Source organism: Mauremys reevesii, linkage group 9 (genome assembly GCF_016161935.1).
Source record: "Mauremys reevesii isolate NIE-2019 linkage group 9, ASM1616193v1, whole genome shotgun sequence".
NCBI lineage: Eukaryota > Metazoa > Chordata > Testudines > Geoemydidae > Mauremys > Mauremys reevesii.
The window spans coordinates 63,471,620-63,496,467 of NC_052631.1; the positions used below are offsets into that span (position 1 = coordinate 63,471,620).

At 47.2% G+C, this 24,848-nt stretch overlaps 1 protein-coding gene across 2 annotated transcripts; it reads left to right on the forward strand.

Annotated features, from left to right (window-relative positions):
* Nucleotides 1-5,423: 5,423 nt before the first annotated feature.
* LOC120371436 (hepatocyte cell adhesion molecule-like) lies at nt 5,424-24,502 on the forward strand. 2 transcript variants are annotated; one of them, XM_039487163.1, is made up of 5 exons: nt 5,424-5,550; nt 7,121-7,468; nt 16,624-16,893; nt 18,875-18,949; nt 23,266-24,502. In XM_039487163.1, the coding sequence occupies exons 1-5, from the start codon at nt 5,511-5,513 to the stop codon at nt 23,289-23,291; spliced, it is 759 nt and encodes a 252-aa protein (XP_039343097.1). In that variant the 5' UTR covers nt 5,424-5,510; the 3' UTR covers nt 23,292-24,502. The 2 variants fall into 2 exon arrangements, with proteins under 2 accessions (XP_039343097.1, XP_039343099.1); XM_039487165.1 differs by having other exon boundaries at nt 23,269-24,502.
* The last annotated feature ends 346 nt before the right edge of the window (nt 24,503-24,848 follow it).

Sequence of the window (24,848 nt, forward strand, 5' to 3'; positions counted from 1 at the left end):
GTTTTTTTTTTATGAAATATAAATGTATAGTGATTCATCGTGTGGATTGACAAATGTCTGTACTGTACTGCATAGTCTTATGTTTCCATAAGGTCCCCAAATCTGACACTGTTAGACCTGGGTTATTCTTGATCATCACATAACACTACCATAATAGATCAGTTCAGTAGCTAATGTTAAGAAGGGCTGCTGTTCTGATGAGTGTCTGTTACCATTGGAATTTGCTGCTCACATCTGGTTTCCTCAATTAGTTTACCAGATCTGGCTGAATGGTATCTTTTCAGGGAAGGATTGGACCTAGGAAACGTTTGACAAATGCCAGTTGTGAAAGCTTTTGCCGCATGTTTAGTTTCTTTGTGCGGATAGAGGAAGCAGACAGATTTCTCTTTAATGTTTAAAAAATTGTGCAATGGCAAAACAAGCCCAACCACAGCATACAGAACCCTGTTCCTCTGCTCCTGTTTTCAGCACCTAGTGGATTTCTGTCAGTTCCTTGCCTTTAATACCTACACTACCAGCCACCTCAAGTCTGGGCCCTTTTCACAGATAGGGAACGGAGACAGAGAGGATAAGTGACCTGCTGCAGGTCATGCAAAGTCTGTGGCAGAGAGGGGACTAGAACCCAGCTCAGTGCCTAGCCCCTGGGCCATCTTTCCTCTCCGATAACCCTATTGCCGGGCCCGGGAATACACTAGATCTATTTAATAATGGACTTTCTCTTATGAGAGAATAAGATTAACCTCTGCCCCTGTTGGAGACTTTCCTTGTTTCTTTTTAGGAATTAGTACAATTCTTAGGGCCTCACGTACAGCAAACACTTTTTTAATCTGCAAGGCTGGCTTCCGACTTTTGTAAATTTCTTTTTCATTTGGCATATTTTGTTGTGGTTTTCCTATGTAACTTGCTTGTGCTCAGAGACATTGTATTTGACACTGGCCATGGCCTCCAGAGAAAAGTAGTAAATGATCATTGTTAAGACTTACTTGTATGCTGACTTTAGGCACACAAGTACTCCCTTCTATTTAACTGGGATAATTCATATGTTTAAAGTTAAACACTTAGGGCTTGGCTACACTTGAGAGTTGCAGCGCTGGTGGAGGCTTTCCAGTGCTGCAACTTAGTAACTGTCCACACCTGCAAGGCACATCCAGCGCTGCAACTCCCTGGCTGCAGCGCTGGCTGAACACCTGGTCTGCTTGGGGTGTAGCGAGTGCAGGGCTGGTGATCCAGCGCTGCTCATCAAGTGTGGACACACACCAGCGCTGTTATTGGCCTCCAGGGTATTAGCAGATATCCCAGAATGCTTTTAACTAAATTACTCTCTTTATTTTGTTATGCAGGCTCTCTTTCTTTTGTTGTGAACGTGGAGCTCCGGAGCTCCGGTGCTCCGGGAGCTGCTTATCTAAAAAACAAACACAGCTCCTGTTTGCTGTGATCAATCTGTACCTGACTGTGAGCAATCAAATGAGATAACCCCTGTGAATGAGGCAGGCAGGGAGTGAGTGTTTGCTTGACAGAGAAACAGTGTGGGCAAAGGGGAGAAAGGGAATCCATTGGATGCAGGCTGTTTGCAGTTAAGAGTTAAGAGTAAGGGGTCGGGAACATTTTCTGATTTTGCAAGGCAGGAAGCTAACACACAATGTTGGCTCCAAAAATCCACTCTCTCTCTCTCCCCCGCTCCCTGTCACACTGCACCCCACCCCACCCCCTTCTTTTGAAAAGCACGTTGCTGCCACTTGAATGCTGGGATAGCTGCCCATAATGCATCACTCCCAACAGTGCTGCAAATGTGGCCACACACCAGCGCTGTTAGCTGTGAGTGTGGCCACACACCAGCGCTGTTCCTACACAGCTGGATGACCAGCGCTGTAAACTCCCAGCGCTGCAACTCTTAAGTGTAGCCAAGCCCTTAAACTAAATCTGATCTGGTTCTCAGGTTGTGTGTGTCCACACAGGCATTTACACCTGTTACAATAAATCGATTTAAAATACGATTTGGGGAGAAGAGATGGGGGTGAGGCCTTGGGGAAGGGGGTGGAATTGGGGAAGGGTGGAGCAAAGGCAGGGCCCCACACTCCACGTACACATACCCCCAGCCCTCTGCTGTGAGCTGCTCAAGGCAGGGGGTTGGGAGCACCCCCACAACCCCAGTCCACACCCCCAGCCCCCTGTGCTGACTTCTGCACCCCCTCACACACACCTGCACCCACCACACATCCCCAGACCCACCCTGAGCACCAAATGGGAGCTCCCTGTACACACACACACCACATCCCAACCTGCACCCCTCACACCAAATGGGAGCTGCCCCAGGTAAGCACTCCCACACCCCAACCTCCTGCCCCAACCCTGAACCCCCTCCTGCATCCTAACTCGTGGCCAGACCCTGCACCCCAATCTGTTCATGAACCCTAACTTCCTCACAGACCTTGCACCCCCAGCTGTAACTCCTGTACCCCTTCACACCTCCCTAGGCCCCTCCCCTCCCTGACTCCTGCACCACTCTTACACACTCCCAGCCCTGACTCCTGCACCCCCCCACACCCCCAGCCACCTGACCACCCTGACTCCTGCACCCTTCGCACCAAAAGGGAGCTGCCCCAGTTAAGAGCTCCACCACACCCCAACCCCCTGCCCCAGCTCTGAGCCCTCTCCCACAGCCTAACTTCCTCCCAGACCTTGCACCCCCAGCCCTGAGCCCCCTCCCACACCCTAAGTCATGGCAAGACTCCGCACCCCCATTTTTTAAAATAAAGCGCTCTTATACAAAGCACTTTACAATAGTTAGCTACCAGTACAATCAATATTTGGAACAATCAGTAAGTGGTCTGTCGAGACCCTCCACAATTTTCAAGTGGTCTGTGGAAAAATAAGTTAGACTACAAATAGAATCAAGATACCTCACTTTATTTGCATTTACTTCCTATTACTTATATGAGGAGGATGAAGAAAAAAATAATGAAAAATGGGGATGGGAAGAGATAAGAGAGAATGTTCTTTTTCTTGGCTGGCTCCCAAGGAGGGGCCCAAAAATGAAGCTGAGCACACGGCCCCACTAATTCTAAATCCACCACTGACCCACAGCCTTGTATTTGAGAAGGAATGTGGTGGTTCCAATCCCAGGAGTTTGGTGTAATGAAATGCACAGATTATGCCATCTGTGTGCAGGGGTGGCCTATCCATATAGGCAAACTAGGCTGTCGCCTAGAGTGCCAAGTTAAATGGTGCACCAAATTCAAGGGGAAAAAAATCAAATGAAAAAGATAAAACAAATACAAAGAAAATAACAAAGATGTCATTATTTCAATTCCCATGTGTGTATGGAGGGAATATGAATTATAATTCATTTCTCTACATTTCTGATATGTCAACTCTTTTATTTACTGCAAAAATAAATAACATTTTAGCGATTTTTTTTCCAATTTGGGACATAGGGTCAAGATTTTGATAAGAAATAACTCAGCCACAATGAAACACATCCATCAGTGGCAAGAGCTGCAATGCTAGTGACACCTAACTTGAATATACATCATGCTCCTATAGCCAGATATTCATGTAGAATGGAGATATCACGAGTTGATACATGTCAAACGGTCATTTTAATACATGTCACAGGTAGATGGTGAAGAATCAAGTGAATACTGTAGAAAATTGAGTTTCTTGGTGCCAACGAATAACATTTTTCAGCATTATAAATCCAAAATGTGAGTATCTTTACGTGCTATTAAACCCTAGCATTATTGGGCTGTATAATTATGAACTTTTCTTTGTTATAACTGGTTCACATGTAATAAATAAGGTCCACAAAAGAAAAGTAAAAGTGTTGATGCTTAATAGATAGACTACAAAAGTGATGACATCACACTCCAAGAGGGTAACTGTGATTACTTTCCAAACAACTGGTATAATGTCGAAAAAGGTCATTTTGTTTCCATGTAAACACTGTAACTAACTGTTTTAATAGGTAAGTGAGTGTATGTTACTGATCATTGAACCTTTAAGCAGTGAAAAGATGTGTTGGGATGGCTGCAATGTGGTTTAAATCGTCAACCATGTGGTGGGTGTGTCAGCCATCCTTGACACTATAATGCTTGCAGTCGGGAGCACAGTTAGTACATAACAATATTCAAATGCCCCATGGCAGGAAGAGGAAAAAGAAAACCCTCAGGAGTTAAGTATTGTAAATGAAAGGCTGAAAAGGAAAAGAACAAAGCAAAACAGCAGCAGAGAAATATCTTCTCTTTAATCCAAATAAAGATGGAAGCAGTTCATAGCATCCAGATGAAGGAATTTTACTTGGAGAGGAGGTTAGCTCACATCTGCATGGAAGCAGTTTGGAACATCAAGATGAAGGTATATTACTTCCAGATGAGGGTAGCTCACATCCACAAAAAAGCAGTTTGGAAACTCAAGATGATGGAAACTTACTTCTAGATGAAGGCAGCTCACAGCATCAGCCTGATATGGAAGTGGAGAAAATGTATTCACCTTCAGAGACGCATGCAGAAATTGAAGTAAATGAAGTAGAAGGAAGAAAGGATGAGGAAGTTTCAAACAAGTTACATTATGGGGACCCAGCTTCATGGCCCAGATGTGATGAAATGTGCGGCAAATTCTTGTGGAGCATGGACCCGAACAAGTTCATTAATTTCCCTTCCCTAAGGATGGAAATAAAAGGAAATTCTCTGCTTGGCATTACAAGAGGAAACTCATTAATGGGGAAGAAATTCATCAAAATTGGTTACAATATTAAGTGTCAAAGGACTCTGTTTTGCTTTTGCTGCAAGTTGTTTAGAAATCAAGCAATTGATACATCACTTACTGAAAATGGTTCAAAGGACTGGAAAAACATCTCTTCAATTCTCTCCATGTGAAAGCAGTACAGGACATTTGGAATGTTTTCAGAATGGGAAAGAACTTGAATTACAATGAAAAAAGGAAAAACTACTGATGAAGAAAATTTAAGTGTGATCAAGCAAAAAGAAGAATATTAGCAACAAATATTAGAGCATCTGATTGCTTTAGTGAGAGTTCTCGCTGGGCAAAATTTAGCGTTCCGCTGCCATGGTAGAAATGAAAAATTATACACACCAGGTAATGGAAACTTTTAAAAATTCGTTGAATACCTGGCTTTGTTCGATCCCGTCATGAAGGAGCAGCTACCTAAAATAACTGATCATGAAACACAGGTTCATTCCTTTGGAAAAAACATGCAGAATGGACTGTTTAAATCCTAGCAAGTGCCATTAAAAAGAAAATTGTAGAAGCTGCCCATTCTGCAAAATACCTTTCAATAATCCTGCAAGCGCCTGGGGCAGAGCCCCACCGTGTGTTTTCCAGGCAGAGTTTAAAACTCCAGTTCCCCAAAACAGGTACCGCCCGGCGCTGGCACAGGGGAGGATGACTCATCAGGCAGACGCATTCCGGTCTGCAGGGAGAGGAGCGGGACCAGGCTGGGGCACGCAGCTCCGGACTGCAGCAGTCAGAGCTCGGAGCGGTGTCCCGCCGCAATGCGCCCTGAGGGCTGGCTGCCGCTGGCGCTGCTGTCAGGTGAGGGGGCCGCTGGCGGGGCTGCAAAGTTGGGGAAGCCGGAGGGCTTCGTTCAGTGACTCGGTCACCTGCGGATGCGGCGGCCAGTGCCCGAGCCCAGCCCTGCGCGGCCCGAGCGGTCCCGTGGGGGGAGCTCAGGCCGGTGCGCGGGGTTCAGGCGGCCCGGAGAGAGGAGCCTGGGCTGCCTCTAAAAGCCCCGCACGGCGGCAGGTCTTTTCTCCTTTCCTTAGTACCAAGTTTGGAAAATCAACTATTGGACTAGTTCAAGAGTGATCTGCGTTTGTCTGTGTTTAAAGCAGTTCTCTGCCGCGATGGGTGCGCCCCACGCCAAGAGCTCCGTCTGCCGCTCCACTACAGGCCTGTCTGAAAATGCAATCTAGCCTCCAGCAAGCGGAGAGGGTGGTGATTGACAGAGCATAGCTCTTTGCTAAATATATCATCACGATTCAGCATTAGAAGTTCCCGCATACCTTTGTGAGGGGGCTGCAGGAGTCAGGGAGGGCAGGTGGCTGAGGATGTGTGAGGGGGGTGCAGGAGTCAGGGTGGGCTGGGGGTATGGGGGGCAGGGGCCTGGGAGATGAGAGGGTGCAGGAGTCAGGGCTGGGAGTGTGTGAGAGGGTGCAGGAGTCAGGGTTGAGGGGGGTACAGGAGTCACGGCTTGGGGTGCTGGGTCTGGGAGGGAGTTAGGATGCAGGAGGGGGCTCAGGGGTGGGGCAGGTGGTTGGCGTGTGGAGCGCTTACCTGGGGCAGCTCCCTTTTGGTGCGAGGGGTGCAGATGAGGATGTGGGGGTGCAGGAGTCAGGGTAGGCTGGGGGCATAGGATGGTGCAGGAGTCAGGGCTGGGTGTGTGTGAGGAGGGTGCAGGAGTCAGGGCAGAGGGCTGGGGGTGTGGGCTGGGGTCATGGGGGTGATCCCTGCCCCACCCCAGCCCCCTACCCTGAGCAGCTCATGGCAGGGGGTTGGGGGGGATTGTGTAGGGGGAGTGTGGGGCCCCACCTTTGCTCCACCCCACCCCAATTCCCCCCACCCCTGTCTCTTCCCTGCCTCCTCCCGGGAGCGTGCTGTAGCCCCACTCCTCCCACTCCCTCCCAGAGCGACCTGAGCACTGGCAAACAGCTGTTTGGTGGCGGGGGAAGTGCTAGGAGTGAGGGGAAGGGGCAGGAATGTGGCACACTCAGGGGGAGGGAGAAGGGTGGCTGGTGGTGGGTGCGGAGCCTGCAGCAGGACCGAAGCCCCAGGTGCTGGCAGGACCGTGCTTCTGCCCCTGCAGCTGCCTGGCCCTGGGGGCCCCATTCCAGGGCACCCTGTGTTTTACTGTAAATCCACCTCTGCCAAAGACTCTGGATGATGATTAATTTTCTTTTACTGCACCACACACATTGACTGTGCTTAACAACTAACTAGCATAATGATTACATGCAAAATATGATACAAAAATTACCTTGTGAGGTGGGTGGGGGCAAAATCTGGGTTATAATGGAAGGCAGGTTACAACTTTAATTGTGGGGTGGCTTCTACTTCACCATAGTAACTGAGTCTAACCTTAAATGTTGCTGTTTTGTTCTTGCAGTGGGGATTGTTTCTGCATGTCAATCCACTGGTCTTGCACCAACAGGAGGCAGGGTGGTTGGTGCTGTGGGCTGCACTGTGGTGCTCCCGGGACCAGATCACATTGACACCACTGGGTTCGTACGGTGGGAGTATAAACAAAATGAAAATGACACTGAACTGATTGTCGTACTTTATTACGTGGCATCACGGAAACTGGACATCTTACCAGAGTATAAGGATCGTGTTGTATTTAGCATGTCCAACTGGTCCCTGGGACTGAAATTGCAACTGGCAGATCGAGGCCTGTACAGATTAAGGAGAGAAGAGGAGGAGAAAAGTGGCAAATGGATCCAGCTGGAGGTTATAGGTAAGTGCCATGTTCATTAACCTTTCTTCCACTCTTGTGCTAATTTCATGTGAGCTTTTCCCTATTTAGGATTGCATAGCTGACATTCTGCATAGAGGCAATAGGCATATATTGTACACACTGCATTCTTACACCATCTATATCACTTCAGGTGGTGAGAAGGATCCGCATTATACATCAGGCCTGGTCTATTTCTCCAACCTTTACCTCCTCGAAAAGGACTACAGCACAGTATTCCTGGGAGTGGGGCAGGGGGAATTGTTGCAAGTGTGACATAGAGGGGAACTAATTTCTGTGGTAGTTTTGTTGTTTAATTTTGATGATGACTTGTCCAGATGTATCAAACACTGGTTACATTTAGCTTTGGAACAGGACAGGTTCTGGGTTGTGTTTTTGTTTTGTTTTGTTTTGTTTTAGTGTCACCCCAATTGCTCTTGTGTGAAATTTTGACTCATTAAATCTTGCTTCTAGATCTCAGGTTTGCCCATATTTACCATTGTCTTGATTATTTTGAGGAGTGACTTACCAAAATGTAGTAACAGATTTTACTGGCACTTGAGCAATAAAACAATACACACAGCTTCTCTCCTCAAAATACAAAGGCAATTTTCAGGTAGGCAATTCTGCCTAGATTGAAATAGCCAATGATAATGGGACTCCCCATGGGGTAAAGGAAGCACTTGAATAAGTATTTGCATCATATGGGCCTTTGTTCTTTATATCTAAACTTCCTCTTTTGATTTATATTTGAGTGCTGACTGTATTGGGGGAGGGTGGTCTCCTTCCTCTGAATCATCAAAAATGGCCATAGCTGGAGATAGGACATTGGACTGGGTGAGCCAGTGTTTTGAGGTGGCACTGAACGTTCTCTCTCTCAGGGCTTGGCTACACTTACAAGTTGCAGCGCTGGTGGAGGCTTTCCAGCACTGCAATTATTCTCCGTCCACACTTGCAAGGCACTTGCAGCGCTGCAACTCCCTGGCTGCAGCGCTGGCTGTGCACCCGTTCGGGTTGGGGTATAAGGAATGCAGCGCTGGTGATCCATCGCTGCTCATCAGGTGTGGACACTCACCAGCGCTTTAATTGGCCTCCAGGGAATAAGGAGATATCCCAGAATTCCTGTTCAGCCACTCTGCTCATCAGTATGCACTCTACTGCTCTGGCCTCAGGTGACCCGCCCTTTAAGTGCCCCGGGAATTTTAAAAATCCCCTTCCTGTTTGCTGCAGCCAGGTGTGGAGTGCAATCAGTTAATCTTTACAGGTGACCATGCCTCCATGCGGCAAACGAGCCCCAGCATGGAGCACTGGCGAGTTGCTGGACCTCATCAGTGTTTGGGGGGAGGAAGCTGTGCAGTCCCAGCTGCGCTCCAGCCGTAGGAATTATGATATCTTTGAGCAGGTATCAAGGTCCATGCTGGATAGGGGCCATGATCGGGACGCGCTGCAATGCAGGGTGAAAGTAAAGGAGCTGCGGAGTGCCTATTACAAAGCCCGCGAGGGGAATCGCCGATCCGGCGCTGCCCCCACGACCTGCCGTTTTTACAGGGAGATGGATGCGATACTTGGAGGTGACCCCACTGCCAATCCGAGGACCACGATGGACACTTCTGAGCAGGGTGGGGGACAGGAGCAGCAGGAGGAGGAGGAGGAGGAGGAGGCGGCGGCGGGGGTGGTGGTGGTGGTGGAAACCGCGAGTGAAGCTACTGGGATGGGGGAAGACACCCCAGAGTCCCTGGAGGCATGCAGCCAGGAGCTCTTCTCAAGCCAGGAGGAAGGAAGCCAATCGCAGCAGCCAGCAGTTGCTGAAGGACAAACAGAGGAGCGAGTTACCGGTAAGCGGCTTTTATTTTCAGGGTGGAAATGTTTCGGGAGAGGAGGGGGGGTTAGGGCTGCATTCATGCCTGCCTAGATGTGGAATAGCGCATTGATGTGGTCTATCACATCGCGGTAATCGGCTGCAGTAATCTCCTCAAGAGTTTCAGCCAGAGCGTGGGCAATGTGCCTGCGCAGGTTTATAGGGAGAGCCACTGTGGTCCTTGTCCCAGTCAGGCTAACGCGTCCGCGCCACTGTGCCACGAGGGGTGGGGGGACCATTGCTGAACACAGGCAAGCTGCATAGGGGCCAGGGCAGAATCCACATTGCTGTAGAAGACCTTCCCGCTCTTCCCTAGTGACCCGCAGCAGGGAGATATCTTCCAGGAGTAACTCCTGTGGAAAATGTTGGGAGACTGTTTAGTGCAGATCCCCCATGCAGCTGTTTGCTGTCCCCAACGCAGAGAAACCCCTGCACAGCCCTGAAGCAATCTCAGTACCCCTTACTCACCATTTCCTGTCTCCTGTTGTGTTATGTGTAGTGTTATTTGGTATGGGAAAAGAATGCTAAAGTGAACACTGAAAACTCCTTCAGTGTGTGGGAATTACTGTTTGGATGAGATAATTAACAATGCTACCCTGTTAAATGTTGCCATTTTTGTCTTCAAGAAGTGACCTTGACTGCTGGACTGCCCAGATCTACCACAGCACAGAGACTACAGAATCTGAGGAAAAAGCCTCGAAAAACCAGGGAAGACATGCTGAAAACAGTTATTGCTCACTCTGCTCGAGAGAGTAAACAGCTGCAGGAGTGGAGAGAAAGGGAAAGCAGGATCCGCCAGAGGGACAGCAGGATCCGCCGGAGAAACGCTGTGGCAAAGAGGAAAAGCACAGACCAGCTGCTAGGCATCCTGGCGCGCCAAGCGGACTCTCTCCAGGCACTCGTAGCCATGCAGGCAGAGCAGTCCCGTGCTGCCCCACAGCCCCCCCTGTCCCAAATTTTATTCTCTTCTGCCCCAATGTTAGCTCCAAACCCCCTTCCCCAGCATCCAGGTTCTTACCACCACCAGCTGCCTCCAACACCTGTACGTTCACCAACCAGCCCTGAGAACTATGACCCTTATCCTCTGCACTCAACCCCCATCACCATGCAGTATATGCACCCTGAACTGCAGCAGCCATTGCACAGCACTGCAGACAGGACATATGCAAACTTGTGACTGTACAGTTCACCCACCCATCCCCCTGCCCTAAGTTCCTGAAATGTTGTGTGTCTGTCAATGAAGTATTTTTCTATTCAATAAAATAAACCTTGGCTTTGAAAACAGTCTTTATTATTGCAGATAGTGAAAGATACCTTATCCCAGTAAAGAAACAGTCACTGGAAATCATGTTAGGGATAATAGAATCATAACAGTGTAACCACTGCACTTCACTCCCATGCAAGGCAGCAAACATTACTGTTGGCTTTCAGCCTCAAATTCTTCCCTCAAGGCATCCCTAATCGTTGTAGCCCTGTGCTGGGCTTCTCTAATAGCCCTGCTCTCTGGCTGTGCAAATTCAGCCTCCAGGACTTGAACCTCAGTGGTCCATGCCTGACTGAATGTTTCACCCTTCCCTTCACAAATATTATGGAGGGTACAGCATGCGGATATAACCGCGGGGATGCTGCTTTCCCCCAAGTCTAGCTTCCCATACAAGGACCGCCAGTGAGCTTTTAAATGCCCAAAAGCACACTCCACAGTCATTTGGCACCGGCTCAGCCTGTAGTTGAACCGGTCCTTGCTCCTGTCAAGCTTCCCTGTATAGGGTTTCATGAGCCAAGGCAGTAACAGGTAAGCGGGGTCTCCAAGGATCACAATGGGCATTTCGACGTCCCCTACTGTGATCTTCCTGTCTGGGAAATAAGTCCCTGCCTGCATCTTCCTGAACAGGCCACTGTTCCGAAAGATGCGTGCATCATGCACCTTTCCAGGCCAGCCTGTGTAAATGTCAATGAAACGCCCACGGTGATCCACAAGCGCCTGGAGAACCATAGAGAAATACCCCTTCCGATTAACGTACTCTGATGCTAGGTGGGGGGGTGCCAGAATAGGAATATGCGTCCCATCTATTGCCCCATCACAGTTAGGGAAACCTATTTGTGCAAAGTCATCCACAATGTCCTGCACGTTCCCCAGAGTCATGGTCCTTCTTAGCAGGATGCGATTAATGGCCCTGCAAACTTGCATCAACACGATTCCAACGGTCGACTTTTCCACTCCAAACTGGTTCCTGACCGACCGGTAGCTGTCTGGAGTTGCCAGCTTCCAGATTGCAATAGCCACCCGCTTTTCCACCATCAGGGCAGCTCTCAATCTCGTGTCCTTGCGCCGCAGGGTGGGGGCGAGCTCAGCACACAGTCCCATGAAAGTGGCTTTTCTCATACGAAAGTTCTGCAGCCACTGCTCGTCATCCCAGACTTCCATGACAATGTGATCCCACCACTCAGTGCTTGTTTTCTGAGCCCAAAAGCGGCGTTCAATGGTGCTGAGCATTTCCGTGAATGCCACAAGCACTGTAGTGTCACACGCGGCAGGCGACTCGATATCATCGGACTCCTCACTGTCACTTTGGAGCTGAAGGAATAGCTCAACTGCCAAACGTGTTGTTCTGACGACACTCATCATCACAGTCCTCAGCAGCTCGGGCTCCATTTTCCACAGAAATCGCGATTCACAGACAGAGAGTAAAACAGAAAGAGACTCACAATGGCGCCAAACGTGGCTGGAAAGACTGTGAATGCTGGGATGTGAAGCGATGCACCACGGGGCGTTGGCACAGGAAGCGGAATGAGCCACACACTTCCTTCCCCTTCCCACAATACTCAGCACCAAAATGGGACGAGGTGCTCTGTGGGATAGCTGCCCACAATGCACCTCTCAATACAGCGCTGGAAATGCTGCAAGTGTGGCCACACTGCAGCGCTGGTAGCTGTCAGTGTGGCCACACTCCAGCGCTGGCCCTACACAGCTGCATGACCAGCGCTGTAACTCCCAGCGCTGCAACTTGTAAGTGTAGCCAAGCCCTCAGGTGCTTGGCTGGCTGGTTCTGGCTCAATGTGCAGGGTCTGACTGATAGCCAAATGTGGGGAAAAGAAGGAATTTCCCTCCAGGGCAGATTGACAGTGATTCTGGAGGGAGATGGGGGAGGGTGTTTCACCTTCCTCTGCAGTATGTGGATCACTTTCCACTTTGCCAGGATTATCTGGGTATAGCTCATTTCATCATTTTTCTGCCATTGTGAGGGACTAGTGGGCGTCTGTCCCTCTCTTTTATGCCTGCCTGTGGGCTGGAATACTTTGGTCTCATTTGGTTATTGGGTTTAGTGTGCGGATAGTAGGTGGTGCTGGTGGCCTGACTGGCCTTAAACTCTGACACAATTTATTCCTGGAAGCCTATTTATACTAATAAGTGTGTGCATACATTATCAGCGGCACCACCAATGCCAGGATTCCTGGACTGTTACACACATAATCTAAAACAGCCAAAACAACAAAGAAGAAATAAACATTGTTTCATTCATTCCTGTGTCAAAAATGGTTTAAAAAAATAAAATAAATGGAGATATCTCCATCTCCTAGAACTGGAAGGGTCCCTGCAGGGTCATCAAGTCTAGCCCCCTGCCTTCACTAGCAGGACCAAGTACTGATTTTGCCCCAGATCCCTAAGTGGCCCCCTCAAGGATTGAGCTTATAACCCTGGGTTTAGCAGGTCAATGCTCAAACCACTAAGCTATCCCTCCCCCCTCCTGATAACACTTTATTAAAAATTCTTTCATTTTTTAAATTTGTCCCAACTGTATTTATTCTCCATTTCTTTTTGCAGTCATCTCAACTAGGATACTGAACATCTACTAAGCCAGTTTGGCTTTCTCATTTTCTAGTGCTGCAAGTTTTTGGGTTTCATATACTGCAGAGTGTGGTGTATTGAAATCCATGTCAAAATTGTGATCTATCCCTTTAAATTCTCTGAGGTTTTTCTGGCTCTACTTGTAGATGAGGGCTCTGTAGGGAAGAATCTGATCAGAGTCAGTCAGCGGGACAGATAATTTAGAAAGAGGGAGGGTGAATTGTGCAGGGCCGCCCAGAGGGGGGGGCAAGTGGGGCAATTTGCCCCGGGCTCTGCAGGGGCCCCCAAGAGAACAGCTGAGGCTCTCGCCCCAGCCCCTTACCCTCGCCTCCGCCCATCTCCCGGAGCCTCAGCGCATCAAACAGCATCCCTGGACACCGCTGCAGCCTGGCTCCGGCGGGGCCCCTGAGCCCCTCCCCGCTCCGAGCCATGTGGTGAGGGGGCAGGGCTGCGAGCTCCAGGCTGAGCTCAGCTCCCTCCGCTCAGCGTGGCGCTCACAGCCCCGCCCCCTCCCCACGTGGCTCAGAGTGGGACGGAGCTCAGGCCGCGCCAGAGACTCGCTGCAGCTATTCAGTGATGCGCTGAAGCTCCGGGTGAGAAGGGAGCCGGGGGTAAGAGACTGGGGCTGGGAGGGTTGGCTAAGGGGCAGGGAGTCCCGGGGACAGGGAGGGTAGAGGTTGGGGCGGTCAGGGGACAGGGAACAGGGGTTGGATCGTGGGCGTTCTGGGGGTCTGTCAGGACTCAGCGGTGGGGGGCGGATAGGGGACAGGGAGCAGGGGTGGGGTCCCGGGGTGGTGGTTGGGGTGGTGGGGTCTCTGGGTGACGGTGAGGGGACAAGAAGCAGGATGGGTCAGGGATTCGGGGGTGGGCAGTTGGGGGGCAGGAAGTGGATGGGGGTCAGATAGGGGGCAGGGCCAGGCTGTTTGGGAGGCACAGCCTTCCCTACCCTAAAGCTCATTCAGCAGTTTGAGGCTTGCAGAAGAGCCAAGCTGTTAGCTTTTCCATTAGGGCTCCCATCCCTTTCACTTCTCAAATGCCAAATTATAGTTTACATGTAATTTCAGTGCCATAGGGAGATTCATGTCACGGGAGGGTAGCTTCATTTAAAATTAGCTGCTGGGGGGGGGGAATCACATGAGAAGAGCAATATCCTTCCCAACCCTACCAAGGGAGACCCCCTCCTCCCCTGTATTCCCTGAGGCTTCAGAGGGGTTAATTCAGTGGTTCTCAAACTTTTGTCCTGGTGACCCTTTCACATAGCAAACCTCTGAGTGCGACCTCCCCCCTTATACATTGAAAACACTTTTTTAAAATATATTTAACACTATTATAAATGTTGGAGGCAAAGTGGGGTTTGAGGTGGAGGCTGACAGCTCACAACCCCCAGTAATAACTTCGTGACCCCCTGAGAGGTCCTGAGCTCCAGTTCGAGAACCCCTGGGTTAATTTAATTTTAGCATCCTGTGTCCATTCACATGCATGTGCTATTTTGAGCATTTCAGTTTTGACAACATAGGCTCATCCCAGATTCTGGAACAAGCTCAAATTCTCAGTTCATGGACTATGTACATAGTCTATACTAAAGACAAACCCACAGTAATCATCTTCAGTTTGTGAGGGACCCCATGGAGCCAGTCTCTAGGAAACAGATAAATGCATGGAGATTAAGTCCATTAATGGCTATTAGCCAGGATGGGTAAGGAATGGTGTCCCTAGCCTCTGTTTGTCAAAGTTATGGAGACTGATATGAGTCAAGGAAGCCAGCAGAGTATCAGAAACCTGGAAAAATCTCTGCCTGGATGGGCTCAGGCGTTTGGTTACAAGCTGAGGTAGTTCAAAAGTTTTGGATTTTTTTTTAAGCAGAATTTTTTTATTGTGTCTTTAAACAATCAAACACAGCAAGAGGCAAATATTTGGCCTCACACTTCTGAAACCCCAAAGCATGTTCAGGTTTTGGCAAACTAATTTCAGCTTTTCAATTAAAAAAACCATAACAAATTTTGAAGGAAAGCAGACATTGTCCGTGATTTTTTTCTGCTTTTAAAAAAATCCCTAGTTTTCGATCCAGAAAAAGTTTTGATTGAAAATATTTGTCCAACCCTTTTAATAAGCTTTAGTGCCTTTTAGTACTAGCTGATGCTGAGAACCAGTGATACCTTGTAAAGAAGTTTTCTCAAAACTGGGTTTGTGCTGAGATGCAGAAGGTTTATTTTTCCCAGGGGCGCCTGTGGCGGGGAGCAAGTGGGGCAATTTGCCCTGGGCTCAGGGCCCCCAGGAGAATATAGTACTGCAATTTTTTTATAGAAGGGTCCCCAACATTTCTTTGCCCCAGGCCCCCTGAATTCTCTGGGTGGCCCTGGAATTGTGCTTCTGTTTTTTAAGGGAGTAGCCTGCTTTGTGTGTCTGTTGTTGGGTCTGGTGTGTTAGCAATCTGAATTCTAAGAAATAACTTTAGTTTTAAGTGACAACCTTCCAGCAAGAATATTTGTTTTTATCTAACTTCTTTACTTGTATGCTGTTAACATAATGCATGGGAAAGTTACTTGTTTGAAATTGTTTCACTGGAATTTTAAAAACAATTATTCTAGTTTTAGGTTTTATACTTGTTTTAACAAAACGTAAAATGTGGATCAAATTTAAATTGACAAGCCAAAGAACTGCATAAAACATTTGACAGTAGCCAGATTTAGCAAATACTTGAGAAAAATACTTTATCTCCATGAATTTATCTTTATGTTTAGTAATCATTTTTACCCTCATAAATAAAAAAATAATAATTATTTTTAAATGTTAGTTCCTTACTTTCTTCCCATTTTATAGTCTTAAATTGCTAAAATGGATGTTTTTATGTTTGTTTAATTATTTTTATAGCTGGAATCGCTTAATTCCAATTGACTTCCTGAACTGGGGCCTAAATACATAAAAAAGAGAGAACAAGGCTTTTCACTTATATTCTTCACCTGTTCATTTATCTTTTCAGAGTCTCAAGAGCCATCTTCTGGCAGTCTCATGGTTGTGGGCGGGAAGAATTTTCTCATGGGCGAAATTAAAGTTCTGATTCCTACAGCAAATGACTTTAATTGCTTAGGAAGACATTAAAGTTGATGTGTTCAGAACTGTAATATAATATACCATACTACAAAACAGGAGCATTAAGGATGCTATGGGAGCCATAATTGCAAATGACTTGATTTACATTGTTTAAATCTCAATACACTCTGCTTTCTCTTCAGTTCGTATAAATCTTGCCTTAGTAGGGATTTATTTACTTAGCATACACTGCTAATAAAGATCAACTCTTTGTGCCATCCAGTGCTATTGAAATGTATTCCTTTAAGACTGAAGATAGTGTCTATTAATAGTTAAGTGATATCTTTAAATCATTGTTGGGAAATGCTGTTGCATTTTTCAGTGTTTAGGAATAATGGTAGCAAAATGTTCCCTCTCTTCCAGAGCTCTTATCCAAGCCGAAACTCTTTAGGAACTCTTCCTTGGCGGGCTCCACCATTGAAATGGTCTGTAACGTGACAGTAGGTAGGGTGGATTCCTATCAGTGGAGAAAGGACCATAAGCCTCTCCCTAAGTATGGTCACTACCAACTCTCTCGGAATAACAGTGTACTTCTCATACTGAACGCAACACAGGGTGATAGTGGCAGTTACTCATGCAAAGTTACCAACGAAGTTAGTGAGAATGAAACCTCCCTGGAATTGACCATCAATGGTAAGTGGGAATTTCTCTTTCCAGTATTTTACAATTTTTGTTGTTTTAATTATGGGAATTAACTTTGTGCTGTTTCAGAGTTTATGAAATTGTGTGTGTGTGTGCGCGCGCGCACACACAATGGTCAGCGTTTATTCAATAATGGGCTACATTTTCAAAAATACACCCATGAGTTCATCTCAGGTGCACATCTATTCAATTTGGTATTTGAATGGGTCATTTCAGAGTTCTGATGCTCTTAAGTGTCTTCAGCAAATGTAGGAGTGATTCCACTCCTAAACAAGGGTCCACTTGTGCCATCAGATTTAAGCTTAAAGATGGATGGTGTAATATGGCCCCAAGTGCCAACAAAAAATAATTACTCAACTGAGAGCCCAGAAATAAGTGAGTTAAATAAATGGTCCCAGTCCAGGCTAGGAGAATAAATCATCTCCAAATAGTTTGGCACCAGTATTGGTCCTCTGTCCTTAACTGATGCATTTTCATGTGAAAATATTTTGATATGGTTTAAAATAGAAATTAGACCAAACCCACTGAACTATGGGAAGACTTTGGAGTTGGAGGCTCTTTAATTTAAAATCTCAGTAAAACTGTGTCTTCTATGTGCTATAGAAGGAAGTAAATAGGATGTTTAAAATTGCCACCCATCCTATAGGGACTGTGCAGTGCCATGTTACCTGGTGACAGTAATAGGTTCTGACTTGCAAATAGAGATATGTACCAGTTTTAGAGAGAGAGAGAGAGAGAGAGGGAGAGAATACAGCCTGGCTAGAATACAGCAGTAGTATCACTGTTTATGTTATAAGTGATTTATTCAGGGGTGACAGTAGAAATAGGGACTTACTGGTATGGGGCTGGGTTGGGGCCAGCTCTGGCTCCTGGAAGGGGTGGGGCCTTGGGTGGAAGGGGCGGGGATGGGGTGGGTCAGAACCAGCCCTGGGCCGCCCTGTAGTGGTAAGTGCCCTCCCCTGCCAGGTAACGATGGCAGCTGGGGGCTCCGGCAGCAGTTTAAAGGGCCCAGGGCTCAGCCGCCGCTACTGCCCTGGGCCCTTAAAACCACTGCCAGAGCCCCCAGCTGACGCTGCTACCCCAGGGCTCTGGCAGTAGGGCTTCGGCGGCTATTTAAAGGGCTGGGGCCGTACAGGCAGCGGGAGCCCCGCCGCTACTCCAGGGCTCTGGGGGTTATTTAAAGGGCCCAGGACTCTCCTGCTTCTACTGCCCTGACCCTTTAAATAGCCCCCAGAGCCCTGGGATAGTGCCGGCGGGTCTCCGGCAGCTATTTAAAAGACCCAGGGCAGTAGAGGCAGCGGGAGCCCCAGCCCTTTAAATAGCCCCCGGAGCCCCCCGCTACCCCAGGGTTCCAGCAGTGGGGTTCTGGCTGCAATTTAAAAGGCCTGGGGCTCCGGCCTGAGAAAGCCTTTAAATTGCTGCCTGGGGAAGCCGGGCTGCCCCGGTAGGGCACACCAGCTTACTTTCATCTCTGGATTTATCTTTACTAAATAAACTACCATAAGCCCCTCCTCAGTGATCATTCTGCTAGTGCATTGTACCAGAAGTGAAAGGCACAAAAGGTGCGAGAATGCAAGTACCAGTGTATATAGGTGAGAGCTGAGTGATGGCAGATGAGGAAGCACTGGGGGAGTGGAGTGAACACAGAAGGACAATTGTTGCCCTGTCTGCATGTACTGAAACTAAGTCAGTCTGACTTAATCAAAACTGCAGGAGTCATGGAAAAATTTGGACATCTGGCCTTTCTAGACTTGGATGACAACAGGGTTGAGGTCAGTAAGGTTTACTGGTGTGAGAGAGACAACTTGCAACAATTTTTTTTTTAATCTTTCCGAACAGCACTTAATATTCAAACTTGAAAGGGCAGCTTGCAAAGTTGTTTTAAAGGAAAAAGGCTATTTCTCTCTTGAGACATTTTCCACAAGTGAGGTTCAAAGAGTGGCTGATCTGAAAGTGTTGTTTCTTCACACAGATTCTTCAGCTGTGGTTTCAAATGGAGTCATTTTGGGAGTTGCTGTCATAACTGCTGTCATAATTCTAGTAATAGGTGAGTAAAAGGATTGTAACTCCCTTGCCATTGATCACAGAACTGTATTTGGTTCATGGTGGATCTATGCTATGGGTTATTTAAAAAAGATGGGGGAAGTGTGACCTAAAATAACACTGAGGGTTTGTCTTCTAGAAACTGATCACAGCTGCACATATCAGTTTACCTGATTGTTTTACATATTTGTACCCAATGGGATTTAAAGCCAAAATCCTTGGGGAATTTTGCTGCTGACTTCAGCTGGATCAGGATTTGGTTCTTACAGTGAAAATGAGCCTTCATGAAGAACAAAATTGTGCCTGGCCCTCTTGTGGGTGTGCAGAAGGGAAGTTGCAAGGAGTCTCCTCCCTCCAAAATGAACGACTGGCACAAGGAGCAAACTTAATTCCAGTCCCCCAGCTAATAGGAGTGAGGGACTGCTCCCTGCAGGCATCCCCAGAGATTCAAAGCGCTCCAACGGAGTGGGTAGGAAGCAGGAACAAACCTCTCCCCTGCACTGGCTCATGTACCTGGCTCAACATCCCAGCCCAATCCCTCCTTCAGCTGTTCCTGGAACAATGCACCTCGCCCAAGAGGGGCCAGTGGCTCTAAAGCTGTATTTAGCACAAACAAGAGGATCCACTTTATGTTCAGTTTAGTTAGTAGTGCTCATGCTTAGAAATTACCTTGGTCATCTGGGTTATTTGTAAAGCTGTCTCCAAAGACAACATATATGAATGGAAATGTACATCTCCCTTTAGAACATGGGTAGACACTTAGGGTGGGTATGTCTACAGAGCAACTAGACACCCACGGCTGGCCCACACCAGCCGTCTTGGGCTTGTGGGGTTTGAGCTGCTGTTGCTGTTTCATTGCTGTATAGAGTTCCGGGCTTGGGCAGGAGCCCTGGCTCTGGGACCCAGAGAGGGTGGAGGGACTAAAGAGCTTGGGCTCCAGCCTGAGCTTGAATGTCTACACCCAGCAATTTTTAGCCCCTCATCCTGAGTCCTGCTAGCCCAAGGCAGCTCTGGCTGAGCTGCAGGGCTTTTATCCCGTGTAGATGTAGCCTTAGGGTCCTAAGTCCCATTTTCAAAAGTGAATTATCTGTATAAGTCATTTAGGTGCTTTTGCAGATGTGAAACTTGTGCTAATTCACTACCTCACTTTTCCTTTAACCCAGCTGCCTGCTGGGGGAAAGGACGTTGTACTCATAATGTATTGAAAGAAATTTTCCTCAAGGCCATATTGCACCATGAGTTTAATTTTTCGTTTATTTCAATGGAGAGTTCCGCTCAAAATTAGTGACCTGATTGCAACCGAAAAAGAGCCTGCTGCTGCTTTTTCTAGAGTAGAGCAGAGTATAGGGGAGGAGAGCCTGGAGCATTGAGCCTGGGGCAAAACCTGAGGCCTGAACCAGAGGCTGTGAACCAAAGTCAGGTCATCTATTAAAATAGATATTTACAAGTTCACTGTATTGCTAGCGTTGGTAAAACCCAGGCACTCTTAAGTAGCAGCAGATACTGCGGGTGTGTGGGAACAGTCTCCAAAAGATTATCTCAGGGACATCCTGACTTAACACCAGAGTAAGAGGAAGTTTTGTCCGAGACAACTTGAATGTAATACAAGGGAAGGTAACAAGTAGATGTCGTCATAAAATATGTGAGGCAGTACGCAAGTTGTTTGTCTCAGGCCTGGTCTACACTAAGGCGGGGGGGGCGGTGTCGAACTAAGGTACGCAACTTCAGCTATGCGAATAGCGTAGCTGAAGTCGAACTACCTTAGTTCGAGCTACTCACCCATCCAGACGCTGCGGGATCGAAGTCCGCGGCTCCCCCATCGACTCCGCCACCGCCGTTTGCAGTGGTGGAGTTCCGGAGTCGACGGGAGCACGTCCGGAGTTCGAACTATCGCGTCTAGATTAGACGCGATAGTTCGAACTCCAAGAAGTCGAACTCTACGCGTCGACCCAGCGGGTAAGTATAGACCTACCCTCAGTTAGAAATGTCGGGGTACCTTCCCTTAGCCCTCTGTATGGCTGAGGAGACAGCAGAAATTCCTGTTGCTGACTGAGCCTTTCCTTGCTATGGGACACTTAGGTGTTAGTGTACCTGTAACCAGGTTGCCAGGGCACTAGTACTGTGCCTTGAGGGCAATACACCTGGCTGAGTGCCTTTGTCACTGAACTGTGCCAGTGGTCGTGCTTTATAAATCACATGGAGGTCTGCTGAAATAGCACGCTGCATTATGCTTGTGTTAAGAGCCTTGGCGTGCCAGAGATAGAACAGAATATCATAGAATATCAGGGTTGGAAGGGATCTCAGGAGGCCATCTAGTCCAGCACCCTGCTCAAAGCAGGACCAGTCCCCAGACAGTGGTAACACTGAGCATCAGTAACAGCTCAAAGCAGCTTCTGGACAGTGTTATCATGGCAATGACATTCCAGCCTTCAGCACTTAGCATCCTTTTATACTTGAGGTCAGAGAAATCAAACTAATATTCACTGTTAAGACAAATTATAACAACACTTTATATGTATAGCTGTTACATATTTTACATGGGGAAAAGAATCCATGCCAATTACTGTTCTAGTAGACACTCTCTTTACAAATGCTAATGTTTCTCCTGCCATTGTTCATTTTTTGGTAACAACTCCACTCTTCTTTCCCTTTCTTCAGCTGTCCTTACAAATCAAATATTGTTTAAAGGGTCACTGTCAACTGGAAACCTAGTGAATTTCAAAAGATGGATTTAAAGTTCCTGCCCTAGGTCCCCCTGCCAATTTTTGTGGTTTTACAAACATATTTCTCTAATGTCAAATAACTAAAATAAACAAGCAAAAATAAGAGAAACTTATTTTTTAATAATCTTTCAGATATAATTTTTTGTTATTGCTTAGAAGTAGGTAAAAAACATTTTAGGCCCAAGTATGTCCCTTTAAGTTTTTTTGCTTTATGCAGGATGGGGCTTCAATAAAATTTCTGATCAATCAGTTAAATATTGGGTGGGTTCAGTGAGCTGAATGTTCATGAATAAGTATCAAAAATATATGGCAGCTGGATCATGAAAAGCCAGCACCAAAACCAAGGATTAGGATTTGGGGGGACACCTGGCAAAAGTATTCAAACTAATCAGTGACTGGAATTAGCTTGTCAATGATGGAATGCAATCAGCTAGTCACTTGTAATAAACTAAATCTGCCATTCTCTCACTGCTGTGACGTTTCCATCGCAGGGTTGGGGTCAAATTACTGACATCCACAAGTATCTTGTGACTCGTAGAAATTGTGGAATTATTATTTCCTCCCTAGAGTTCTGGTAACTCTCTCTAAATTTGCTGTTCTGGGGTGACCTCATTGGCATCTCCTCAATAGACTTATAACCTTATAATCTAAGAACATAAGAACGGCCATACTGGGTCCGTTTAGCCCAGTATCCTGCTTCTAGTGGTGGCTGATGCCTGGTGCTTCAGAAGGAAGTAACAGAACATGGCAGTTTATCGAGTAATCAATCCCCCTGGCTGTCATCAAGTCTCAGCTTCTGGTAGTCAGAGGTTTAGGGACATTCAGAGCATGGGGTTGCATCCCTGATCATTTTGGCTAATAGTCATTGATGGGCCCATCTTCCATGAACGTATCTAATTCTTTTTTGAACCCAGTTATACTTTTGGCCTTCACAACATCCCATGGCAACAAGTGCCTCAGGTTGACTGTGCATTGTGTGAAGAAGCACTGTATTCCCTTATGTTTGTATTAAACCTGCTACCTATTAATTTCATTGGGTGACCCCTGGTTCTTGTGTTTTGAGAAGGAGTAAATAACACTTCCTTATTCCCTTTCTCCACACCAGTCATGATTTTATAGACCTCTGTCGTATCCCCCCTTAGTCGTCTCTTTTCTAAGCTGAACAATCTGTCTTTTTAATCTCTCCTCATATGGGAGCTACTCCATACCCCTAATCATTTTTGTTGCCCTCTTCTGTACTTTTTCCAATTCTAATATATCTCTTTTGAGATGGGGCAAACAGAACTGCGTGCAATATTCAAGGTGTGGACATATACAGTATTATTATGGTATTTTGTGTCTTATCTATTCCTCTTCTAATGTATTACCTGGATTTGCCTTTTATTGATTCTGTATTATAATGCACCCATTGCCTCTGGCGGTGGCCCCCTCACGGAACAATCTGTGACTAATAGTCAATGTCAAATGTCAGGACTGTTTGGAATTTGGGCCAGGGATCAGCAACCACCAGAGCCAAAGGAAATGAGTAACTGCTGACTTACTGATCATTGATTGAGTATGATGATACTAATAGAGATTTCCTTTCCTTCTCCATTAGCAGATGGGAACTTGTACAGTGAATAAAAACTCTGCCGTGACTTCATCTGGATGAACAATCCCAATTTGCAAAAGACATAATGGAACAGAAGGGAATTATACTGTTTTCTTCTGCCCAGCAACAACCTGCCCGCTTTTATGCTCTACCCTCTAGGACCTGCTGCTGCTCCTGCAACTCAAAGTAGAGGGACTCCTCCAATAACACTCCAGCAGGGCTGTCTGGGAGTGGCAGGAGGAAAAGTGAAGTGGGTGTGGGACACTCACCCAAGTGGATATAGCTCAGCTGTTGGCTGAGTACTGGGACACCCTGGCTGCAATTGAGGGGAGGGAGCTCCTCTCATTACTGGAGGGAAGTGGGGGCCCAGTGGTGCCACCCTGCCTCTCTGGGAAGGGAGGGACCATCTCCACTCCAAATGCGGGGGCAGAGCTACAAGTCCCCCATGTTGTGCCTGGGGTCCAAGATTGCTTAAACCCAGCCCTGTGCATGCACGCTCCTGCAATGGAAGTGGACTCTAATGAAGTGTCACTACCAGGGCCTCCCCTGGCTGCAGCTGCCCCGGGATCCCCCTTAACTAAGGTAATACAGCCTCTGTCTGTGTTCCCTCGCCTTTGCAATCTCTGCATGGCTGGCGAGGGATGGTGTGCATCTCCCTAGTCCCATCTCTAGCCTCTCCTCTCTTACCCACCCTGCATCTCCTCCCTAGGTGCAGATCCCTGGACCCAGAGACTTCTTAAAGTCTGGGTGAGAAATGTCTCAAAGACTGGTGTCACACACTGCCACACACCCTCTTTACTCCATGGAGGCGGGGAAAGTTGTGCACTGATGTCCTTTCTGCCTGCAAATCCTTAGGGTGTGATGTGATTATGAGGAAGGATTTCAGGATTTGGCCCACTGATTTCAGTAGAAATACAATGAATTTGAACTGTTTTGATATTCATAGGTGCTCTGAGCAATAGATGAAGAGGGTGCTGAAAATATCACTTAGCAAACCAGTTTTAACCATCCTTGGATGTCCTGTATTTGCACTTCCACAGCTTCTGATCCAAGCACAGACAAAAGCCCCTATTGTATCTCTGGTGCATTTGATATTCCCGCTCCTCTTTCAGTCTCTGTGTAGAACTGATGAATGAAATTGTTTTTAATTGATCACTTTATCAGTATAACTTCTGTTCACTGTTTGCCATCCACTACACTTGTCTGTATTGTAACTTCTGTTCACTGTTTGCCATATTGTAATGCAAATCCCATTTTAAAACGCTCACTCCATTTTGTAAAAGCTTCTTCCAACCTTCATTTTTGCAAATCCTACTGTACTCTTATTAGTTTAGTTTAGATGTGTGGATGAGGTATGTATGAATGATGGAATCAACCTCCAGCCCCAGCCTGTCCTTATGAAATAGAGTTCAAACCCCACCGGCTGAAGATGCAGACAAGAGCCCTAACAAAGTAAGAAGAGTCCACCCTAAAAAGAAAAGGTACAATAGAAGGAAGATCAAAGCCAGGTCCGAGGCTGAAAGTCACGCCTGCAATTGATGGGTGATCAGTCACCAAACCCAGAGGCAGATTGACACAGCAAGACCTAT

Excerpts from the sequence above, each read along its gene's own strand:
- LOC120371436 (XM_039487163.1), top strand. The coding sequence starts at position 5,511 with ATGCGCCCTGAGGGCTGGCTGCCGCTGGCGCTGCTGTCAG. Across the intron at positions 7,469-16,623 it reads GATCCAGCTGGAGGTTATAG|AGCTCTTATCCAAGCCGAAA; the intron begins GTAAGTGCCATG and ends CCTCTCTTCCAG. Across the intron at positions 18,950-23,265 it reads TGTCATAATTCTAGTAATAG|CAGATGGGAACTTGTACAGT; the intron begins GTGAGTAAAAGG and ends CTTCTCCATTAG.